Source organism: Corvus brachyrhynchos, unplaced genomic scaffold, assembly GCF_000691975.1.
Source record: "Corvus brachyrhynchos isolate BGI_N302 unplaced genomic scaffold, ASM69197v1 scaffold398, whole genome shotgun sequence".
NCBI classification, from domain to species: domain Eukaryota; kingdom Metazoa; phylum Chordata; class Aves; order Passeriformes; family Corvidae; genus Corvus; species Corvus brachyrhynchos.
Genome location: NW_008239780.1, coordinates 1,384,109 through 1,405,011, shown reverse-complemented (window position 1 = coordinate 1,405,011; position 20,903 = coordinate 1,384,109). Strand labels below are relative to the sequence as shown.

At 41.6% G+C, this 20,903-nt stretch overlaps 1 protein-coding gene across 8 annotated transcripts in view; it reads left to right on the top strand.

Annotated features, from left to right (window-relative positions):
- TENM1 (teneurin transmembrane protein 1) overlaps positions 1–20,903 on the top strand; it is an 828,305-nt gene that overhangs the window by 786,397 nt on the left and 21,005 nt on the right. For all 8 annotated transcript variants that reach the window (XM_017743128.1, XM_017743129.1, XM_017743123.1 and 5 more), the window contains 3 exons: positions 10,923–11,289; positions 13,071–13,581; positions 18,677–18,849. In XM_017743128.1, the coding sequence (XP_017598617.1) occupies positions 10,923–11,289; positions 13,071–13,581; positions 18,677–18,849 (1,051 nt within the window). The remainder of the gene's footprint in view (positions 1–10,922; positions 11,290–13,070; positions 13,582–18,676; positions 18,850–20,903) is intronic.

Sequence of the window (20,903 nt, the reverse complement as noted above, 5' to 3'; positions counted from 1 at the left end):
TGTACATTTTAATGAACTCTTCCAGCGATTGCATCCTTTCCTTTGATTGTTGAAGCAGTGCTAGACACTTGATGGGGAAGTGAAGGAGACCTCTGCTCATGACTTTCCTCTTACTTCTTGCTACATAGTGACAGGTTTTAATTCTTTTTCCACAAATTTGTTTCTAATTAGCAATTGCAAGAAGGAAAAACCTTCTGCAAGAATTGGATGGCTGCAGCTCAGCCCTGAGCCCAGGTGCTCTCAGGTGCATCCTTCCAACTAGAGGAAACCTCCGCACTCACTAAATGCTGCCTGCACACACACAAAGCCCTTGCACATAACCACCCACCAATTCCAGCTCATCCAAGCTGCCTTGCCACCCCCAGACTTCCTACAGCTCACCCACCACCAATGGCACACTGCCCAGCTCCACAAATTGCTGAGCCTCTCTTAGCTGTCTGGGGAATGGGTTCCCAGATGAGAAGCCTGTCTTATTTTGGGCTCTCCTGTCAGTCTTTCATGAGCAACCAACTTCTCTCAATGTTCCACCTTTTATTCCATATGTGCAAGTAGCCTTTGATTATCTCGCTTACCTAAAAATGGTTTCAGTACGATGAAGTCAAGTGGGTCAGTTATTTTTGGCAGAGGCCATGCCTTCTGTGTTGAATTGCGCTGCTGAAAATGCTCAGTACAGCTTTGCCAGACTGGTGGGAGCTGCAGCGTGTTGAGATATATTGGTTACTGCATCTGACTTTTTTCATCTGTTGCAGAGACATAATGGTCAAAATGTAAGCATGAAGGAGATACTGATACCTAATCTATTGTCTATATCTGCATCTACCACTGTGTCTGTATACATGTAGGTGTATGTGGCTTCTCCATATACTGCAGAGCATCATCATCAGACAGTGAATGATGGTCCCTGCCACCCTGGACTCCAAGGCCCAAGACAGTCTACTGAGAAGAGAATGTGGGTGTTGAAAGGAACATGCAGAGCCAAACCAAGCAGGCAATGCCCCTCCTTTTGTTTTAATTCAGTGGTTCATCCACATCCACTAGCTAGGTTTGCCTGTGGTTTAAGAAACAGCTATTTTGATGGAGGCAACTCCTACATTAGCCATGTTTTTCAGATTTGTCAGGACTAGGAGTGTGTGAATGTTGCTTTGCTCCTCTCATCAAGCAGCCCTTCACATATTTATGGGCTAAAGGACCTCCCACAGGTGTAACAGGTTTTTTGTGTTATTAAGTGAATAACAATAATAACTGAGCTCTATGTGGAGCTCTCTTTACTGCCTCTATTCCAACCCTTTCAGATTGCACACTGTATTCTGGTTTGGCCATTTGGAAATGTTGCACAGCTTTTTTTTTTAGGGAGGGGGCCAGGGGAGCAACAACCAAATGGGTTGTCACAAGTCTGGAGTTTGAGTACAGGGCAGGTTTGAGGGCAGCAGGCACCAGAGGTGGTCTGTCCTGCAGAGATGTCACACACTGCAGGGATAGAAATTTTTGCATTGGTTTGGTCAGAGCAAGTACCATGGCAAGAGCTGCAGCCTGGGCAGTGACAGCTAAGGAAGCCTGATTTCTCCTCTCCATGATACCATGTTTGCTCCAGCATGTTTTCTACCATTGGTTTTGCCAAGGTAAAAAATAATAAAAAGACACTGTGTCAGTGGAGGAAAAAAATTGGAAATGTCAAGACAGAAGTGGGTTGGACCCATTTGTAGTGTGCCACACAGAGGGTGTGCTTAGGGCTGTGCATTATGGGGTTCAGGTCACAGAGAGCTGCAAACAGAATGACAGAGAGCACCATTTTGTATAGTATGTTACTCTGACAATAACACATTTACAAACAATTAAAAATGTCTGAAGGACATTCAGCTTTTACAAACTGGGCCTCATCTCTTGCTGATAGCTTCCTTTGGGATGAGTATGGCGTGCAAAATGATACACTGCCTTGGAGAATAAATTTATGAAGTTTAGCAATGTAGGTCACATTGCAGGAATCATAAATGTCTGAACATCACTCAATGGCCATTCAATCAACTGCTCAAAGCAAAGTGGGAAACTGAACAGCATGTAGTTGTCTCTGGTGAGAACCAGAGAAAGTCATGATATGATGTAAAACCCTTTAGGTCCTCCATCCATATGTATTTCTTTTTTCTTCCTTTTTGCATGCCACTTCAGAATTAAAATTCTTTGGCCATATCAACAGTGACAATAAAACCAATGTGATTTTTGCTATTGTTGCCATGAGCTACAATAAGTCTGTTGGGTGGCTTATGAAAGCTGTGCCAAAAATTCAGGGAATCAGAAGAGTTCAAATGGTTTAAACTTGTATAAGTAGTTTAGTCCTAAGGAATTAATTTCATTGTGAAATTATTTTTGTATGCTTTCAGACAACCAGAAGGATTTATGCTATTTGCTTCTTTTTTTTTGTATTTGGTTTGAAGGAGTAAGGAACAGGTTTTAAAAGGACATTTCTAGACCTAGTATTTGCTAGGGATTCCTTTAGCCTTCTGGGTCTAGAAGCTGCTAGAAGCCTGAGATCCAGATATTTAGGACTTCGCTAGAAATATTAAGGGTCTTTCTTGAAGGCATCTAGGATTTTTTCTAGATCTACTGCTTTTGGAGCAGGGGAATCCATGGCTTCTGGAGCATGGCTAGAGAGCCACTGGACCTTTCTCCTTGGATAGTTTGGAAGCCTTTTAGAGCTTTTTCTTAGACCCTAGCTAGCATTTCTGTGGAGCCCTTGGAGTCTTTCTAGGCCTGGAGCCATTCTATGCCTTTCTAGATCTAGAGCTCAGCTACTGAAATCAGAAACTATTTATTGATCTGATTAGGAACGTGTTGCAGAACAAATTTCAGGTGCACTTTTAAAATCTCTTTTTCAGAGCCTTTTTGGAAGGTAGAAAATTCAATGCCTCTCCTTCTATGTCTAAGTTTATCCATCCCAGGCTTGAGGTATGTTATTGAGTCAAGTGGTAGTTCTTTAATTTTGCTTAAAAAAACATTAGTCCTAAACGTTATCCTTGTAAGCTGTTCTGGCACAGTCTGACAATGCATATCCAAATATGCAGCACAGCAGTCACCAAAGCCCTGAGCTGACAGAAATTTAAAGCAGAGTGCCTGCTTGCAGTCTCAGACTAAAATCAAATGTTCTCCAGTGCATTTTCTTGTATTTAATCAACATAAATGCTCACACAGAAGGATTGCTGCACAGAATGCAGTTGTCTTGTTTGTTCTGTAAAATGCAAGGTGCCTGATTTTTTTCTGTTAGCTGTTTGAGGTCTTACAGCAGTATGTGTTTGCTTTCCGTGCAGCACCACAGCTGGTTCAATTGCATTCATTTTCCTCAGTTGAAAGATCTGTTGTGTAAATACTTGTGAAAGATCAGTTGCAGAAAATCCTCTTGTGATAACAATTGATCTTGGTGCTAATTTCTGTAAAAGTAAGGACTCGTATTACTTCTGTTGCTTTTTCTGCCTACCATTTTTATATCTGTGAGAAAAAAATATATGAAGATAATCATGAAACTTTTCTGTAGCTGTTTTGCTTTAACTCTCTGCTACAATTTAGTCAAGAATTAGTTCACTCTTACAGTGGGTTTTAAAAAGCTATTACTACTGAATCACATAACATTGGAGGAATTTGCCATAGAAGATGCCCTGCCATAAACATGAACTGCAGAATAGCTATTTTGCCCATCCTATTTTCTTTCCCTTGCAGAAGTCATATTTGTGAGTTTAATGCTGTAACTCTTAAGGGAAACCTTAAACCAGAGAAGTGAATTCGTATTTTCTTGTGAAAGCTGTGGAGCTGGCATTTGTTCTGATTCTTGTGGGAAGGTGTTTCACAGCCCTGATCTGGCTGAGGAGCAGTGTTAGCTCCCACATCTCAACTGGAAGCCTCCTGGCAGCAGCTCCTCGTCCTTCACTTCCCCCAATCCCACCTTCTGCCTGTCCCTGGAGTTAAAGGAGCTCTGCCCTGAGGAGCAGAGTTGTTGTCACGGGTCAAGATCCTGCAGAGACAGGCAGTTTCCTGGGCACAAATCTGCAGGAAGTTTTAATTTCAAGAATTTAATTTAAATTTTCATTTTGAGTTTGACTCATAATTCAGGGCAGAGTCTGAGGTTTTGGGTGATATATTCACAGTGGTTGGTGTTGCTGAAAGGCAGGTGGTTTGCCTTTCTCAGTTTTGGAAATTTAATTTTATGTATTCTTTCATCCTCTCATTTTTCAGGCCAGATGCTTTTATGAACCTCAGCAGTTCTTGGAAACAAAAGACACCATAACATGCTAGCTCCAGCCCCTCACTGTTCTTAAACAGCTCTTAATTACTGTCTCAATTAAAGCTTTTCAAGATACTCCTTTCACCTTATCTGCATTGGCAGCACACTGGCTTTCTGTATCCAGAACTTCTGAGCCCAAAATGGAAAGATGAAGCCAAAACTTAAGATTTATGCAACCCCACTTCTGTGCCATCTTGTCTGACAAGCCCCAGGACCTGGAACTGCGAGTTACAAAGTGAGGCAGAATGGAGCCAGTCCTGTTATTAGCTAGATTTCCACCTGGTCCCATTCCCTCCTTTTGGCTGTGAAAATTACCTGCAGCAGTATGTTTGGAGGACATCTATTCCGACTCCAACACTGGAGGAATGTTTGGGTTAGATTCAAATTCATGGTCTATTTTGAGATATTTTAATTGAAGAGTCTAAGATTCCTCCTCTCAGAGGTACCAGTCTGCTCTAAATATTTTATAAATTCCTTTTGGGCACTTAACAAAGTGTTTCTTTCATAGCCTGTGTAAACCATGGGTACCATGTTTAAACAGATTTAAATGGCTTAGCAATCTAGGTCCCATTGATTTTCATAGTCAGTGTGCTTATGTGATGCTGGATAATATTCCCCCTATTGTTAAATAAAGACGATTTGAAAACCATCCCTGTAGAAATCAACTTTTCTTATCAGTTTAGTAGACCCCAGATATGGTCTTTGAAGTTGTGAAGCAGTAAAAAATAATAAGAAATTATGAAACAAGAAGAGAACTGGGAAATGAGAGCACAGCAAGTCTTGTGGCAAGTGAAGCAAAGACAAGCAGTGAAAACTGTTGAAGTGGTGCCTTTCCTTCGTGCTCCTGCAGCGGGCCCCTCATCAGCTGGAAATAATTGACAGCAAAAGCAGGTTGGCAGAGAGACTGTCTGAGCCAAGAGCCTGGAGAACTGGTGGCCTCAGACCTCTGAGCTGCATCTGTAAATGCACCACAGCTGCTTTCCCAGCCCAGGGTAGAAAACAGCAGCCACTAGGCTGTAAAACTCATTTATTTGGGTTTTTTGCTGGGGATAAATGAGTGCAGAGAGTAACATTTGTGAAGTCTAGGGAGGGGACTGCTGGAGCTGAACTGTAAAATTCTGGGTTTTATACTATGCAGTATCAGAAGCAGGAGAAACAAAGGCTCCTCCAGCATGGGATGAGGCTGTAATCCCACCATAGGAAAGGGTTCCCCAGTGTCAAACCACAGGAACTGAATTGTGTCTCTGTGTGCCATTAAGAAAGGAGCAAAGCTGATGAGGGGAGCTGACAGTGTCAGTGTCAACAAAAGGAAGAGCCCAGAGTGAGAGCAAACAGACAGAAAATGATGAAAAAATATCTGTGATTGTCAACAGGAAAAAAACAGAAATATATGTAGTGAGACATCCTGTAAAGAGTTCAGGGAAGCAGAACCAGTCTCCTTCAGCCTTGTAAACTACCGGCTCACTCCTGATGGCCTGCCTGTGTGAGTCTCTCCTTGGAGCCATTTCTCTTCCAGGAGGAAGCAGAAAGAAGGGTTTAGGCAGGAAGAGGGAAAAATGCTGTTTAGAAGGACGTTGTGGTGAGTAAAAGGGTTTGGTCTGGAAACAATATCTGAAGTGAGTATAAATAGGACCCATGGGAATGGTATGAAGCTGTGGGAGGCTTAGGTTGGGTATTAGGAAAAGGTTCTTCACCCAGACAGTGGTCAGGCACTGGAACAGAAAGTGTTCATAGCCCCGAGACTGAGAGAGTTCAAGGAGCATTTGGATAATGCCCTCAGGCACATGGTGTGATTTTTGGGGCTGTGCTGTGCAAGGTCAGAAGTTGGACTCGATGATACATGCAGGTCCTTTTCTCTCAGGATATTCTATGACTCTTGAGATAAATAAGAGGAAATTTTAAAAAGTAAGTTAGCAGCAAAAGAGAAATACAGAAGAGGCTATGAGCAGGTCTGCAAGTGCATGTCGTAGAGCTGAAGAAAGGCAGAGGTAGCATTGACAGAAGTGCTTGAAGCTGAGCAGCACAGATAGGAAGTAATCCATCAGTCAGGACTATCAGAAAAATTTTGGCATAAATTTCATGCTACTACGTGAAATTGAATCAAAATAAACAAGCAATGCATGGCAAGAAATCAAAGCAATGGTGAAGCCTTTCTAGGGATTTGTGCAGCTTCTTTTAATCCATGATAAATGAAACTTATCCCAGTGAAATTTACCCCCACAACCAAACAGTTAAGCTCTTGAAACTGGCATTTGCAGACAAGGATAAATTTTTCACTCTTTACTTGTCTTACTTTGATATGAACGGTATAAATTGTTTGATATGATTTGTTGAAAACAGTACCAAAAATGGCACAGCCATCAAATGTCATGCAAAATGTGCAGAAAGTTTTACCCATATGGTCAAAACCAACAGTGAAGCAGTGTTCTGCACAAACTAACCTGTGTATGTGTGTACATCTTCAGGCACATATGGTTAAGTATATGAGTGTGGACTGTCCTAGCAGTGCCTCTGGGCAAAAAACTCATGGTATTTTAGTTGTTAAGCTTTGCTGTGGGAAAATGGAGTGGGTTTGTGTGGCAAGGTTTTAGTAGCAGGGGGGCTTCAGGGGTGACTTCTGTGAGAAGCCCCCATGTCCAGTGGATCCAAGGCCAGCTGGCATCAAGATGGACCCAACGCTGGCCAAGGCATCAGCAGCAGTGGTAACACCTCTGGGATAATGTGTCTAAGAAGGAGAAAAAAACCTCCTCAAGAGAGAGGAGTGAGAATATGTGAGAGGAACAGCTCTGCTGACACCCAGGTCAATGAAGAAGGAGGAGGAGATGCTCCAGGTGCCAGAGCAGCGATTCACTTGCAGCCTGTGTTGCAGCCCTTGGTGAGATCTCCCAGTGAATATTCTTTTAACTGAAGCCACCTTAGTGCACTTCGTGTTTTCCAGAACACTTGACATGAAAAAATGTATTAGAAAGCCAAACCAGTGGGCGTTAATTTTGCACTTCTCAAACCAGAGATGGATTATTAGATATAGCTGGAGTCTTTATGTTGACAGTTAAATGCTGAATTCCCAGAAAAGCTGGCATGTTAATACTTACATGCAAAAAGTCTCATTGCTCAAGGGTTCACTTGTTTTGTCAATGATTTCCATTGCATATACTCAGTCTCCCATGAACCAAACCAGAATTGTCACCTGAAAATTTTAGTCTGTGAAGAGTAAACAAACCCTGGCTGGTTGTTTATAATAGGATAATCAGCAATGCCATTTCTGGTCACTGCTTAAAAAAAAAAAAAGAAAAAAAAGCCCCATTAAATATAAGAAAAAAGATGCTTGAAATTGGCCCAATTTTGAGTTAGAAAAAACATATACATATATGGAAAAGGACTTTTTTTACAGGGACTTGTGAAGGACTGCTTCAAATTAAAAGGTATATTAACTGATTTAATATTCTAACTCTAACTGAGGTTTTGTCTGGAAAAACTTTAGTAGGCACAGTGGTATCAGATGAAAATCGAGGTGCTTCTCTGTAATATGTTTATTGCCTTCGAAGGAACACAACTGATGGTTTGGTCACAGAAGCTGCCAGAGGGCAGCTTGCTTTAACGAGAAGTAAACAACCAGTGACTTTTCAAGGTAACAGTGAACCTGAGGGTGCAGTTACACTTCAGCTTAAGCTGATTTAGGTGATTAGTTTTTCGCCAGCAAACTGTCCTGAACCTGCTCTCCATAGGAACACATAAACTGGCCTTGCTGCTGGGGACTGCGCTGGGAGAAGGGATGGACTGGGACAGCAGCAGTCCCATCTTACACCAGTTTAAGATGTCATGAAGGCTAATCCTGACAGGAACAGTGCATATTTTTTCTAAATCTCTGAAATTCTTGTTCAGATGAGGAATGCTCAGTGATTTGTGTTATAGTGTATGTTTGATTTTAGTTGGACTATTTTACCTTTTTTCCCCTCCAATTTCACCAGCATAAGCTTGCAGTGCGCAGCAGCTGGTTTTTATGCTGCAATCTCCAGACAGGTGTATGCTACCTTTAATATTTCAGATGAGATTAAACCGTGGATACATCCATGACTGCTTTAAACCACAGAAGGGGAAGCTGTAGGAATAACATTCAGTTAGCTTTGCAGAGCAGAGAGCTGGGCAGCAGTTCTGGTGTAGTAACAAAAACTGTTTGGATGTTTCCAACTAAAATTTTATTTACTTTTACCTCACTGCAGCTAGTTTTACAGATGTGAGCAGTACGAAAGCAAATATGCTTGCAGTTAACAGCTGTTAAGCTTTAGGCATGTTGCTTCAAGTGAAATGTGCAGCTGCATAAGAGTTTCTTCTATCTCAGTAAACCAAATCAGCCTCAAATAAACCAGAGAAAAAGTTGCTTAGGCCCAAACCAGTCCCTGTTTATCTGTAGGACACCAGACATACCTTCTCAGTGGGAGGATTTCACATTATTTGCTGGGCAGAGGCAGTGCAGCTAGTCCGCAAAGGAAAACCAGCTATCAAGACATGGCAGGTGCTAGGCAAGGTCATTATGGTAAAATAGATAGCTTTCTCCCAGATTTTTAATTGTGAATAGTCTAGTTACAGTTAATCAAAGATTATTTTTACATCAATGCCATCTGTGGAGACCGTTAAAGTTGAAGGTGTCTGTTTGCCATTAAAACTAATCCATCTACTTTGGTAGAACAATCAATTATTCTGCATTAAAAGGTGCATTGCAAATATGGTTTTTTTCCAAGTTTCCTGGAGAAAGCCTTGCAGAGATTTTTCTGTTAACTTAAGAGTTTTATTTGGTGTCCCAGTGAACTCTCAGCTGAACCAAGAGCTAACAGTGGTGTGCAAACCAGCTTCAGAGCAGTGGGTGGAACTCAGGCAGTCACAGGTGCACAGAAATCAGCACTGTTATGGGAGGAATGTGTTTCCAACTGTTTCACCACATTTATCATCATTTGGAAGGACTCGACCACCTGGTTCAGAAGAAATCTTGAGCCCAGCAGCATTAGTCTTAATGCCAGTTATGATGCTGTCTGGTCAAATGGACTGGGCACAAGGAGGAATTGGATTGCTCCGTGAGCCTTCGTAATTGTGTGGTAACCATGCAGGATGAGACACAGCAGCCACAGTGCCCTCACATTATTAAAACATCAGTTACCAAAGCAGCAAAGTACTTCTGGAAATGAGATTATTCAGGAAATACTGCTGCTTGAGAAAGGGAGAGACTTGGCCTCGAGCCTGGTTCCCGAGCTGACCCCAGGCAAGCAGGTGGCTAGCGATGGCCACACACTTCACCATATGGTATTTCTCAGTGCTGAGCATTGTGTTAGCATCAGCAGTCTCTACATTCATAGTGCTTTTAATTAGCACAGCGGAAAAATGAGCAAAACCAGCATCAAAATCAGTAAGTGAAATAGTAAAAGCTTCTGTGACGTGTAAAGCATATAAAATCTTATATAGGCTGGTAATTATTGTCTTCTGACGATTGAAATATTTACACCAGAAAAATTCCACTCAGGTAGAAGCAGCCATCTCTTAATGAAGGATAACAAGTAAAGCATCCTGAGACAGACAAAAATGTGATCTCTTGCAATCTCAGGGGCTCAGTTGTTTTCTGACCTTTCCAGAGACAAGCTGGAGTCCAAATCCTCCACTGGCCGTGAGCTGGGGAGAGGGACCAGCCTGCTCTGTTGTTACCCAGTTCAGCAATCCTGCGCTGCCCATGGAGCTTTCTCAGCAAAAGGAGTTTGAAGCTCTGGCCAGCACATGCTGCAATCAGCAGCCTGTGTACTGGTTGACTTTCAGGTTGACAGGCAGCCCCAGTTTTAATTTGAAGCATGTTTAATTCCTCCAGATCACAGTGCAACAGGTATCAGATGAGTGAGGTAATTTTTCGTCTATTTCCTCCAGCTTGGTTTGAAATTTTGTTTGGTTGACACTCTTACCTGCATGGAGAAAGGCAAAGAGCTACCCTTAAGTATGACAAATTTACTTAATCCATGACTGAAATAATGAATTCACAAAGCAAAATCATTATAAATAATTAGGCTTGGCTACTGTATCATACAAAGTATGATATATTGGTGTATTATTTTGTTAAAAAGCATTAACAAGCTTATATTTCTTGTGGCATATAGGTCTTATTAACATTTCTTGCTTAGTAAATAAATAGTGGAAATGTGTCCTACTTTTCTACTATGTCATTTTCCTTTTGTGCTAACAGGCAATTAAAGTGTTACGACACTGACAACCTCTCACTGTTTTCCACTCTGCCAGCATTGACTGCAACCTTGAAACAGTAACATGTAGACGTAGAAAATTTTCTGGCTGATGTTGCATGACATGAAGTGTGTGTTTTATTTGCATGACTGCATAGGTATAATAAAGTTCCCGCTTTAATGGACTTGTGCAAATACCTCTCAGAGGGTGCTAAATTACTTTTCAAATCAAATTTTGTTCCACACTGGAGTGGGACCTCAGAAAAGAGTAAGCTTGTTGAAACTTGTTCCAAACCTAATTAAAGGTACTAGAGAAGCAGTGCTGAGAGAATCTGCCAGGTGTCTTGATGATGTGATCAGAGATGGTTTAATAAAACTGCCACACTGCCCTAATGAGTCTTTTTCCCTTTTTTTCCCTGCCTTCCCCTTAATGGTTTTTCCAGGTGCGGTTAGAGTGGCCAACAGACCTCACAGTGAACCCTCTGGACAATTCACTGTATGTCCTGGACAACAACATTGTCCTGCAGATCTCCGAGAACAGGCGTGTGCGGATTATTGCGGGGCGCCCCATTCACTGCCAGGTGCCCGGCATCGACCACTTCCTGGTGAGCAAGGTGGCCATCCATTCCACGCTGGAGTCAGCCAGGGCCATCGCCGTGTCCCACAGTGGAATCCTCTACATCGCAGAGACAGATGAAAGGAAAATCAACCGTATCCAGCAGGTCACAACCAATGGCGAAATCTCTATCATTGCTGGAGCCCCATCAGATTGTGACTGCAAGATTGATCCTAATTGTGATTGTTTTTCAGGTAAGGAGATGCTTGTTATTTTCTGTTGTCTGTTGAGATCCTCTGACACAGCTGCAGATCAGCAAAGTGACAAGGGGAAGGAGAGACAAGCAATGGTTCAGTTTCCTTGGGAAGCCCAAAACCTTATCAGCAGATCTTTGTGAATTTAATCCATTGACTTCAGACGTATGAGTCTTCCGTTGCCACTGGAGGAAATTCAGGATGGTCCTAGCTTTTTCTCTTTTGATCCAGAGATTACACACTCTTCAGAATTAGTTCCAAGTCTGTCTTGCTGTGGCAGCTGCATTTGCCCCTGTTGAAGATGGTACCAAATTATACCTAAGTACTACTAGATCAGGCAGCCCTTCTCAGCAAGAAGAGTACCAAAGGGTTTCGTATCAAGTGCAAAACACCAGCTTATGCCTTCTCATCACTTGTGTCACACTGCACCACCAGGAAAATGGTGCAGACCTATACTGTGCAGAATTTCTTCTTCTTTGTGTGTTTTAAACTGGAGCAACCAGTGCCAGGCCTGCAGTGCATTGCTGGACATTCTCAGCAGCACAGCCTCTCTCCCCTGCATGCGCCAAAACAAAGTGTGGCTACTTTATTTCATTAAAACATAATGGGACAAAGGGCAGCGTTCCCATACAGAGGCATGCAATATGTTGCCATCTTGTCATCTCTAAGAACCGCCATGTTCAGCTCCATAATAATGTCATCATAATTCTTAAGCCTCTCATTTCAAGTAAAAGGTTAATTACTGACAAGAAAACGTTAAGTATGTCAAGAACAGAGAGGAAAAAATGCAAATGGTCTTCCAGAGAAGGTGGGTTGCTGACCCAGCATTATAATGATAATCAAAGCCTCCTGTGCATTGCCAAGTGCTGCCAGTTCTAGTGGTGGCTGCAGGAGACCACTGAGAACAGAATCATGGACAGGGTTCCTATTAAGGAAAACTACTCTCAGTGCTGAAAAATGAAAAAACTGTGGCAAATCTAATGATTGTGCCATCCTGGTCTGGTGAAAGGCAGGATCAGCTTGGCAGAAAGATCCACTAATTTTTCCATTTCCAAGGAAGGTATGTATGATCAAACACTCCAGCAATTTCATGTCTCAGTCAGGAGGAGGACAGCAATACACACAGTAATGTGGTTTTCCCTAAGAGTGAGGTTTAATCTGCTTTCTTGCTAGTTACAGAAAATCCTGCTCATGTAAACTCATTTTGATAGACACATACAGCCCATGATAATCCAAAAATCCTCCTGAAACCTTAAATGACACAAACCAAGTAAATTGTCAAGAGATATTGAAAGAGATTGTTTCTCAAGGCACTTTTTGGCTACTGTTCTTATTTTGTTTTCCTGTAGTGTTGAGTTTTTAATAAGTATAAACTAATCTTCCTTCAGTGTCATTTTAGCTGAATTCCTGGGTTTTATTTTCTTTTTGTTTTATTTACAACAAAATTCTACTTTAACTACATGCCAACAGACAGTAAGTAGGGAATGAAACTTCAGGTATCACGGTCTTTTCTTTCACAGCTTTGCATTAGGGCTTTCCTGAACAGCAGGGTTTGGGACTCAGCAAAAATACTGTGAATTAGATAATTTATATTCCTGTTTGTCTTCACTGAGACTAATTTAGAATTGCACCAACCTAAGATAATAGGGATTTAATTAGTTGGAAGAGGATATTGCTTTATTGACCTGTAAATGATACTGAGGAGAAGCAGTGTGTCAGGCTTAGGGGATCAGCTTAAACAAGGACATTAGAGATTGCTAAAATTACCATTTCTCCTCCAGGTGATGGTGGATATGCCAAAGATGCAAAGCTGAAAGCACCTTCTTCCCTAGCAGTGTCTCCCGATGACACGCTGTACGTGGCAGACCTGGGCAACGTGCGGATCCGCGCCGTGAGCCGGAACAAGGCTCACCTCAGCGACACCAACCTGTACGAGATCGCCTCGCCCGCCGACCAGGAGCTCTACCAGTTCACCATCAACGGCACCCACCTGCACACGCTCAACCTCATCACCAGGGACTACATCTACAACTTCTCCTACAGCGGGGAGGGGGATGTTGGCACCATCACCAGCAGCAACGGGAACTCGGTTCACATCCGCAGGGACACGAGCGGGCTGCCCCTGTGGGTCGTGGTGCCGGGGGGCCAGGTCTACTGGCTCACCATAAGCAGCAATGGGGTTCTGAAAAGGGTGTATGCCCAAGGCTACAACCTGGCCCTGATGACATATCCTGGAAACACAGGGCTTTTAGCAACCAAGAGCGATGAAAACGGATGGACAACTGTGTATGAGTAAGTCCACAACATTAATTGCCTGGTGTAAGGAGCCCTATTTTAAATGAACACTAAATCTTTTTTAGACAGTTCTAGTCATTTAAAAAGACACCCTGCTACTAACACTGTGTGAGACAGGACAAGCAGTGCTGTTGCACAAACTTGTGAAATGAAGCACTACCATTTCTTAGGTGCCTAAATCTGTCATATGTAAAAGGTCTGTGCACAGTGCCTGTTAAGTAAAGCAGAAATTACCTGAAATTATACTTCATTTGCACTTTCTTATTGTGAATCTGTTTCTGTAAATGAAAATATGAGATTTTTTTTTTGTAACTTAAGTGGTACAGGCAAGTTGTGATATGAATCAGGAATTTGCAAAATTCCTGAGGAAGGCATAAAGGGGAAAATTAGCATACTCATCAGAGAAGGGAGTGTTGCAGAGGAAATTGAGAATCTCAGTGGAAGGAATATTCAAAGACAAGAGTGAGCTTGTCTCTATCAGCAGGGGAAGAAGGTAGTAGCAATAGGATATGTAATAGTAGCAAAAGGATATGTAATAGCAAAAGGCTGTATATAAGGGGAGTAAGAAAGGCATTATAAACAAGACCATTGAGAGAACTTCTAAAAAGCGAGACAAGACACTTAAAAGATGGGGTCAGAACATCCCAATCTGCTCCCAGAGAAGGAACAACCCAAGAAAGTTCATTTTTGATTTATAAAGAGGTGTGATGTATCAGGATTTCTCATTATTTATAATTAATTGTCATAATCCCTGTTTGAGGATGCAACAAGTGCTGGATGGAAATCGTGTTAACATTGCAGTCCTAATTTGGAGTCTTTAAGGAGGATAATTGTGCCTGTTTTCTGTGGAGCATAGGAGTTGATGATCAAAAACTAAAATGAAAACCATCCAGGTGAGATAGGAACAAAAAACACTTTGATAAGAAGTGAGTTACTGCCTGAATCACCTGGAGAAGTAGTTGAGTCACTGTCATTACAGGTTTTTAGAATTATAATTTCTTCAAATGAAAGTAGGATAAAAGCAGAGAAAACTGCTGCCTAGTATGTGGGATTTTTTTATTCAACAGGATGTTTCTTCATCCTGTTCTCTGTTACTCTGCCAAAGACTAAATTAATAGAGTGGGCATAAGTATAAGCCATTAGAGAGGGCTTTTTTTTACAATACGTGGGAAAACAAACGCTTACAGGACCTTCCTGGTTCAGTTATCATTATCAAACATCTATTGGTGGAAATTTAAACTCTCTTGCAACAACACAAAGCTCGCTGTTACCCTGGTGCTGTTCAAACACTGATCAGAGTCGCCTTTTATAAACAGAACTGACTGTAAATGTATTAATGCTTCCTTTTATTAATTTCAGTGCTGAGAATTACCCATTTATATCCCCACTTGATGATGGTATCAGTCCAGGCCACAGACCAATGACACTTTCAAAGACCCTTTACAGTAGCTCCAGGTCATCTCTATTAGAATGCTGAACACCAGGCTTTGTTGCAGGACCTTGATTGTTAGAGCATGGGAGAGCAGATTATTTTTAGTCATGTGCCTTTCAGTCCTGGCATTCTTACTCTGTCCCACTGACATTGAGCATAAACCACTTCACACAACTATTGCTTGTTCCTCTTTTTAAAGTATGGCTCAAGTGTTGAAAGATCTTGTAAAGGGCTTTACCTGCTTGCAAGTGCCCCCTGTTGTATGTAGTATAGATTTCTTCATGAAGAAATACCTGTGCCTTGGGAGGATTGGTATGATGTATATGATTAACACAAAGAAATTCTGCTAAATTAAACAGTTTTGCATACATTCCCAGCTTTAACTACAGGCTGGGTAACACTGTCCTCACCAATGCTTCAAGTTGTCCAGGCTTTGCACGACCACACACTCCTGCCAGCCTACGTCAGTCAGGGAAAATTAACAGAATTACAACTTTAGCATTACAAAAACAACAACAAAATTAAACAATGTAAATTAAATTAAGTCATGTCATTAATATTTATGTTCAGTCCAATATCTTAAGTCATTTTCATGATACATTACGAATTCCTCAATGACTGAAACACAGAATGTCACCTCATCTGCTCCAGTCAGAGGGGCAGTGGGCTGTAATCACCTCTGTGCTGAGTAGTTGTGCTTTCAGGAGATGCTGCTCACCTGCTGCCATGAATAGGTCATGGGCTGTGATGGCCTTAGTTATCTTTTACCCAGATACTGGTTTCCAGGGAGGTCACATTTTGTACTGACAGCCAGTTTCCCTTTGAAAATTAGAATTTTGAAGGGTTTAGTTATATATATGAATTGCTTGTGAGCACTGTGTGAATGTAGCATTGGAACTAAGAACAACTTTCAAATTGCTTTAAATCATCTTCTGTGCTTAAGCTAGATGTGCATTCACATCCAATAGTTCAACCCATGGCACTGTCAAGCTGAAATAGGGATGAGTTTGTTTAACAACACATATCACACATACTTGGGAATATGAGCAAAGATAATGACCTGTTCAGAACATCTACCTATATGTCAGATTCACTCACAGAGGGAAATTACTAAGAGGTAGAAAACCACCTACAAAAGTACTTGTCATCCATCTACTCTAATCTGATGGAATTGAAGTGCTGAAAGAGCTCTTGCATACAATTATAGCTAATGTACAATTTTAAGTCATCTAGATTTCTTTTAATATTGTGTCATTAAAGCTGTAAAAGGGGAGGGGAAGCACTGGGCCTCTATTAAATCAAGGACAAGAAAACACCTGCAAGAAACAACTCTCTCTGAAAAAATTAATTAGACTGCTTTCCCTTTGAAATGATATAACTCTTAACTGTGCTACACATAGAAATGCAAATGGATTGTGAAGCAATATCCCCATGTGTGCATTTCAAATACTGGTGAGCACTTCCTCATGTGAGTACTGAAATCAATGCAATTATTTGCATGATTAAATGGTCACTGACATGATTAACAGTGGCATAACTGAGCCCCAAATTAACATTAAGAAATATGTCATGATTCCACCCCTATTAGTATGGGTAGGGTGTTGCTCTGCAGAAGCTGAGTCCCAGTGTGCTGCTATTCATCATGTGGAAGGTGACAGAACCTGTCCTCAGAGGGCTAGGTTTCGTGGAGCAATCTGGAAGAAAAAAAAACCCTTTAGATGATCATGCTGTGGAATCAATACTGAGACACTCTTCTGCATGTCCTCCTTGAAGTCAGTGGGACCATCTACACAAGTGAGAGGCCTCTGGCATGTGCTCAGGTCTCATTACGAGTCAGCACCTATCTGGCCAGCCAGCCAGGAACAGTTTATCCCATTTTCAGCTACACAGGGAGTTTTGTATCTCAGCAGCAGCACTATCAGCAGCAAAACTGGATCCTTAGTGAAGATGGATCCTGTGTCTTGAGCACAAGTACATTGCAATAAACCAGCTGTATTTGCACCTTAAAAATGCAGTTTGGGGGGATTTTTCTGTGGTATAGTAGCAAATACAAATAACCTACCAAGCTGTCATATCTGTTTGATCAAGCAGTAAATGAAATATAACTGCCTGATGTTCATGGAGTTTTCTAATGATGAAAAGTAGTGATCTGAGTCAATTTTAATCGCTGCCTGTGGCACCCAGTCAACTTGCACAGAACCAGCATAAGGAGAGAATGTAAATAAGTCACACAATGTATATAAGGGCAGTGAGAGGTGAAAAGGAGAGAGATTATTTTGAATTTAAGGTTTGATTAATTTCAACTTACTTGTCAAAAAAACACAAGATGGTCATTAGTTCAATTAGTTCATTAGGTCATTAGTTTAATTGGAAAAGAACAGCTGCTCTGTTTTTCTTTTTTTATATTGGAGGGAAGAAAAAAAATCCTGATTTTTTTTCGCCAATACTTCTTGTGACATATAGGTTTTGTCTGACTAATTAAGGGCGAATAAAGATCCTAAAGAAATGATGCCAATACCTTAAAGGGAAGGACATAGCCAGAAATCTCTGCTGATGTGAATTGGAAGAGCTCCTTTGGAGGCAGTGCAGTTCTGCCAGCTGGTAACACCTGCTGAGGACATGTTTGCTCTATGAGAGGAGACAATGAAAACTTAGTTATGCTGTCCTACCTGCACAAATGAGTTTCTGTTTTATGAACATGAGTTGGTTTTTCTCATGCAAATACTCTGCAGTATCAGTGAGTTGTCTTAGGTGAATAAAAATATGTCAGCATCAGTAAGATTTTTAAGATATGAGGCATTATTATGAAACGGTATCAAGCACCAAGCAATGTTCTGTGCTGGTTTCCGTGTGAACCATCAGAAAGGAGAAATATGTTGGTAGAACTGAAAAGACCTGTTAGAAACCTGTTCCAGAGCTCTGGAATTAGTTATTGACTTTTTGGTAACATGGCCTGATTCGCAATCAAGTACCTTGAACTACAAGAATTTCTTTAGCACTGATGAAGTTTAGGTGAACTGAAATGTGGTGCTCTAGATTCTAGGTGAGAAGTTCCTGCTGATTTAAGTAGGCCCGTGGGAAACAAAACACAATAGTAAAACCCATGTAGGCAACTTAATTCCTGCAGATTTCAATCTAATTTTATCACTATTGTTATGCTTTCGGTCCCCTTTTTACATTCATCACTCATATTATGTACTTCACACATCTGTGACAAAAGGCAGCTTTTAAGTGTTGCAGAAGGTAAGAATTGGCTTTATTTAATCTTATGGGTACAAAAATGCTGTTTTAGGGGCGAGTTGGATGCCTGAACACCGAGTGACCTCCAGTGGCCTTGTTCCTGCATGGCAGCCCACTGGGGGAAACCCCAACCAGCCATGAGCAGCACAGAAACCTCTGGCAGAGGCTGAGTGACGTAGGTAGCATCTCATAGTATTCCCAGTTGTATTTGATCCAGCACCAATGAAAAAGACTCCAAGTAGAAGTTCAGGTTAGGTACTGAATGAGTTTTGAATGACTAAATGGACCAATTCTTACCTTTTTACTTACTGCACAGTGTTGACAATGCTTCCTACTTTTTTCACTCTTTTTTCTGCTTTTAGGAGTATCTACATGACAGTAGTGGTGTATTTTCATGGCTCTTTAACATCATGTTTGCAGGTATGACTCTGATGGCCACCTGACCAATGCAACCTTCCCAACAGGGGAAGTCAGCAGCTTCCACAGCGATGTTGAAAAACTGACACGAGTGGAACTTGATACTTCAAACAGGGAGAATGTGATCACAGCCACAAACTTCTCAGCTACCTCTACAATTTATACTTTAAAACAAGGTAATAAAAGCATTTCTGTTATTTCTTCCCTAATCATTGCGTTTTGAATCCTAGACATTACTGTATTCTTAGCCCTTAGCCAAAAAAAAAGACATCAGAATTAGTTCATTTGTTTTTTCCTTGCTTCAGCACAAACAGCTACAATTCTCCTGAGCTACCAGGTAGAAATAAGCCAAAAGTGAATTCTTCTTCTCCCAGAAGAATCCCATGGATAAAATCTAGTTCTTGAAATCTCTGATGTCTCCAGGCTTTACGTGCTACTTTCTACTTCAGTATTTGGAGGACTTGGACTAGCCTGTAATACACTGAGCTTTGTTATTATAAGAAATACTTCCTAGAAGAATGGCAGGTTCCACTGACATTTTAGCACTGAAATGCCTTGTTTGGCCAATCCTGTGGATTCTTTCTATGTCCTGGTGACAGCATTTGTAGGCAAGGGGAAACATGATCCACCTCTGCTAGTGGCTGCCTCAGGGATTAGATTTTGACTCAACTCCTGTAGACACCACAGTGTTTCCCTGATAATATCATATATCTTTTAAAAAAAAATTGCTTTCTGCCTAATGGAAGTGCCTCTCCAGATGGGATGTGTCCTCCAGAATGGAGTGTCCTCCTCCAGATTTTGCAGATTCATCACCAGAGTTCTGGGTTTACATAGTTTAATCCATCTGGAGTCTTTTGTCTTTGTTGGGTTTTTTTGTTGTCAATGGATTGCTCAGGCTTTGAGAGAGTAGGTGCTGGGAAATAGTTCTCTGATTTCTTTCCAGGTCTGCTATAGAAAAGCTTTGTAACTGAGCACATCACAGAACTTTTCTTTCTCTCAAGTTTTGATCTATAAGAAAAAACTAGGAAGAGCTCACCTCACAAGATACCCACTCATACTGCTTTACTATTATGTGGTAGAGACAGCACTGCATACACAGAAATAATTACATTGTTGTGTCACCTGTTAGGCTTTGTCCAAGTGACTCCATCTGCTCTCTGCATTGTCTGCTGCCTGATTTGTCTGTCCTTAAATCTGAAACTCTTCAAAGTTAGTATATTATCAAAGTCTGTCTCAGAAAAATGCTTGTCAACGGGCAGTGCCAGAAATGAACAGCTCTAATTATTATATGTGTCATATAAATTCATATAATTTACATGTTTGCATATCTTTGAGAAACTAGCACAAAGCACCCTGTGAACAGCCAGTCAGCTGTGGTATCCTTACATCCAATTATCTTTACTTTCTGGCATACCCTACTATTTTCCATGTATTCACATCTCAAGAGCTGGACCAGTTAGTTCTGTGTGGACCAGCTTAAAAAAAAGGATGCTTTGGATACTCCCTAGCTGGAGTGAGTTCAGTCTCACTGTAAGAGTGAGACTTTAGTATGTTAGCACTAAACTCAGGCTCATGTTGGAGTTCACCGTGGCAGCTGAGCTGCAGAAACCTCCATAGCCCAGCTTGAGCAGATGCCAGACAATGTGGCACAACTCTGCCTGCAGAGGAGGAATTACAGTGCCCAGGCAAGGGAAAGTAGCTCCAGTGTCTGTTGCCTTCATATCCTCTCAGTGGAGACCTGCTCTGGACCCTCCACATACTTCTGGTAGTTTTGGGGAGGAGAAGGAGGCTGTGCTGGGTCACCTCAGCTCCCTCAACAGCCCTCTGTGGCACAGTCCTGAGGCTCTGGAGCTGCTCACTGCTCACCACTGCTGATGCATTAATTTTTCTGCCAACCGTCACTTCCCAGTCGGTCTGTTGCACCAGGCTTCAGCCTTGTGGCTGATCATCCCTGCGCCTCAACCCCAGGGTCCTGCTGCTAATGGGGAAGAGAATGAGCTTTTTGTACAGTCACACAGGGAACAGAGACAGAATGGGAGAATGGCTGTCATCCTGGATATTTGGAAAACAGCTTTCTTGTTTGACCTCAGATACTCTTGCAGTTGTTCAAGCAGTACATTGTCCTGCTGGGACCTGCAACATGCTAAGATCATCACAGTATCAGTGGTGAATACTCAGCCTATGGTTTTACATCCTTTTAAGCTGAAAGCAAAAATTCTTGATTCCTGCT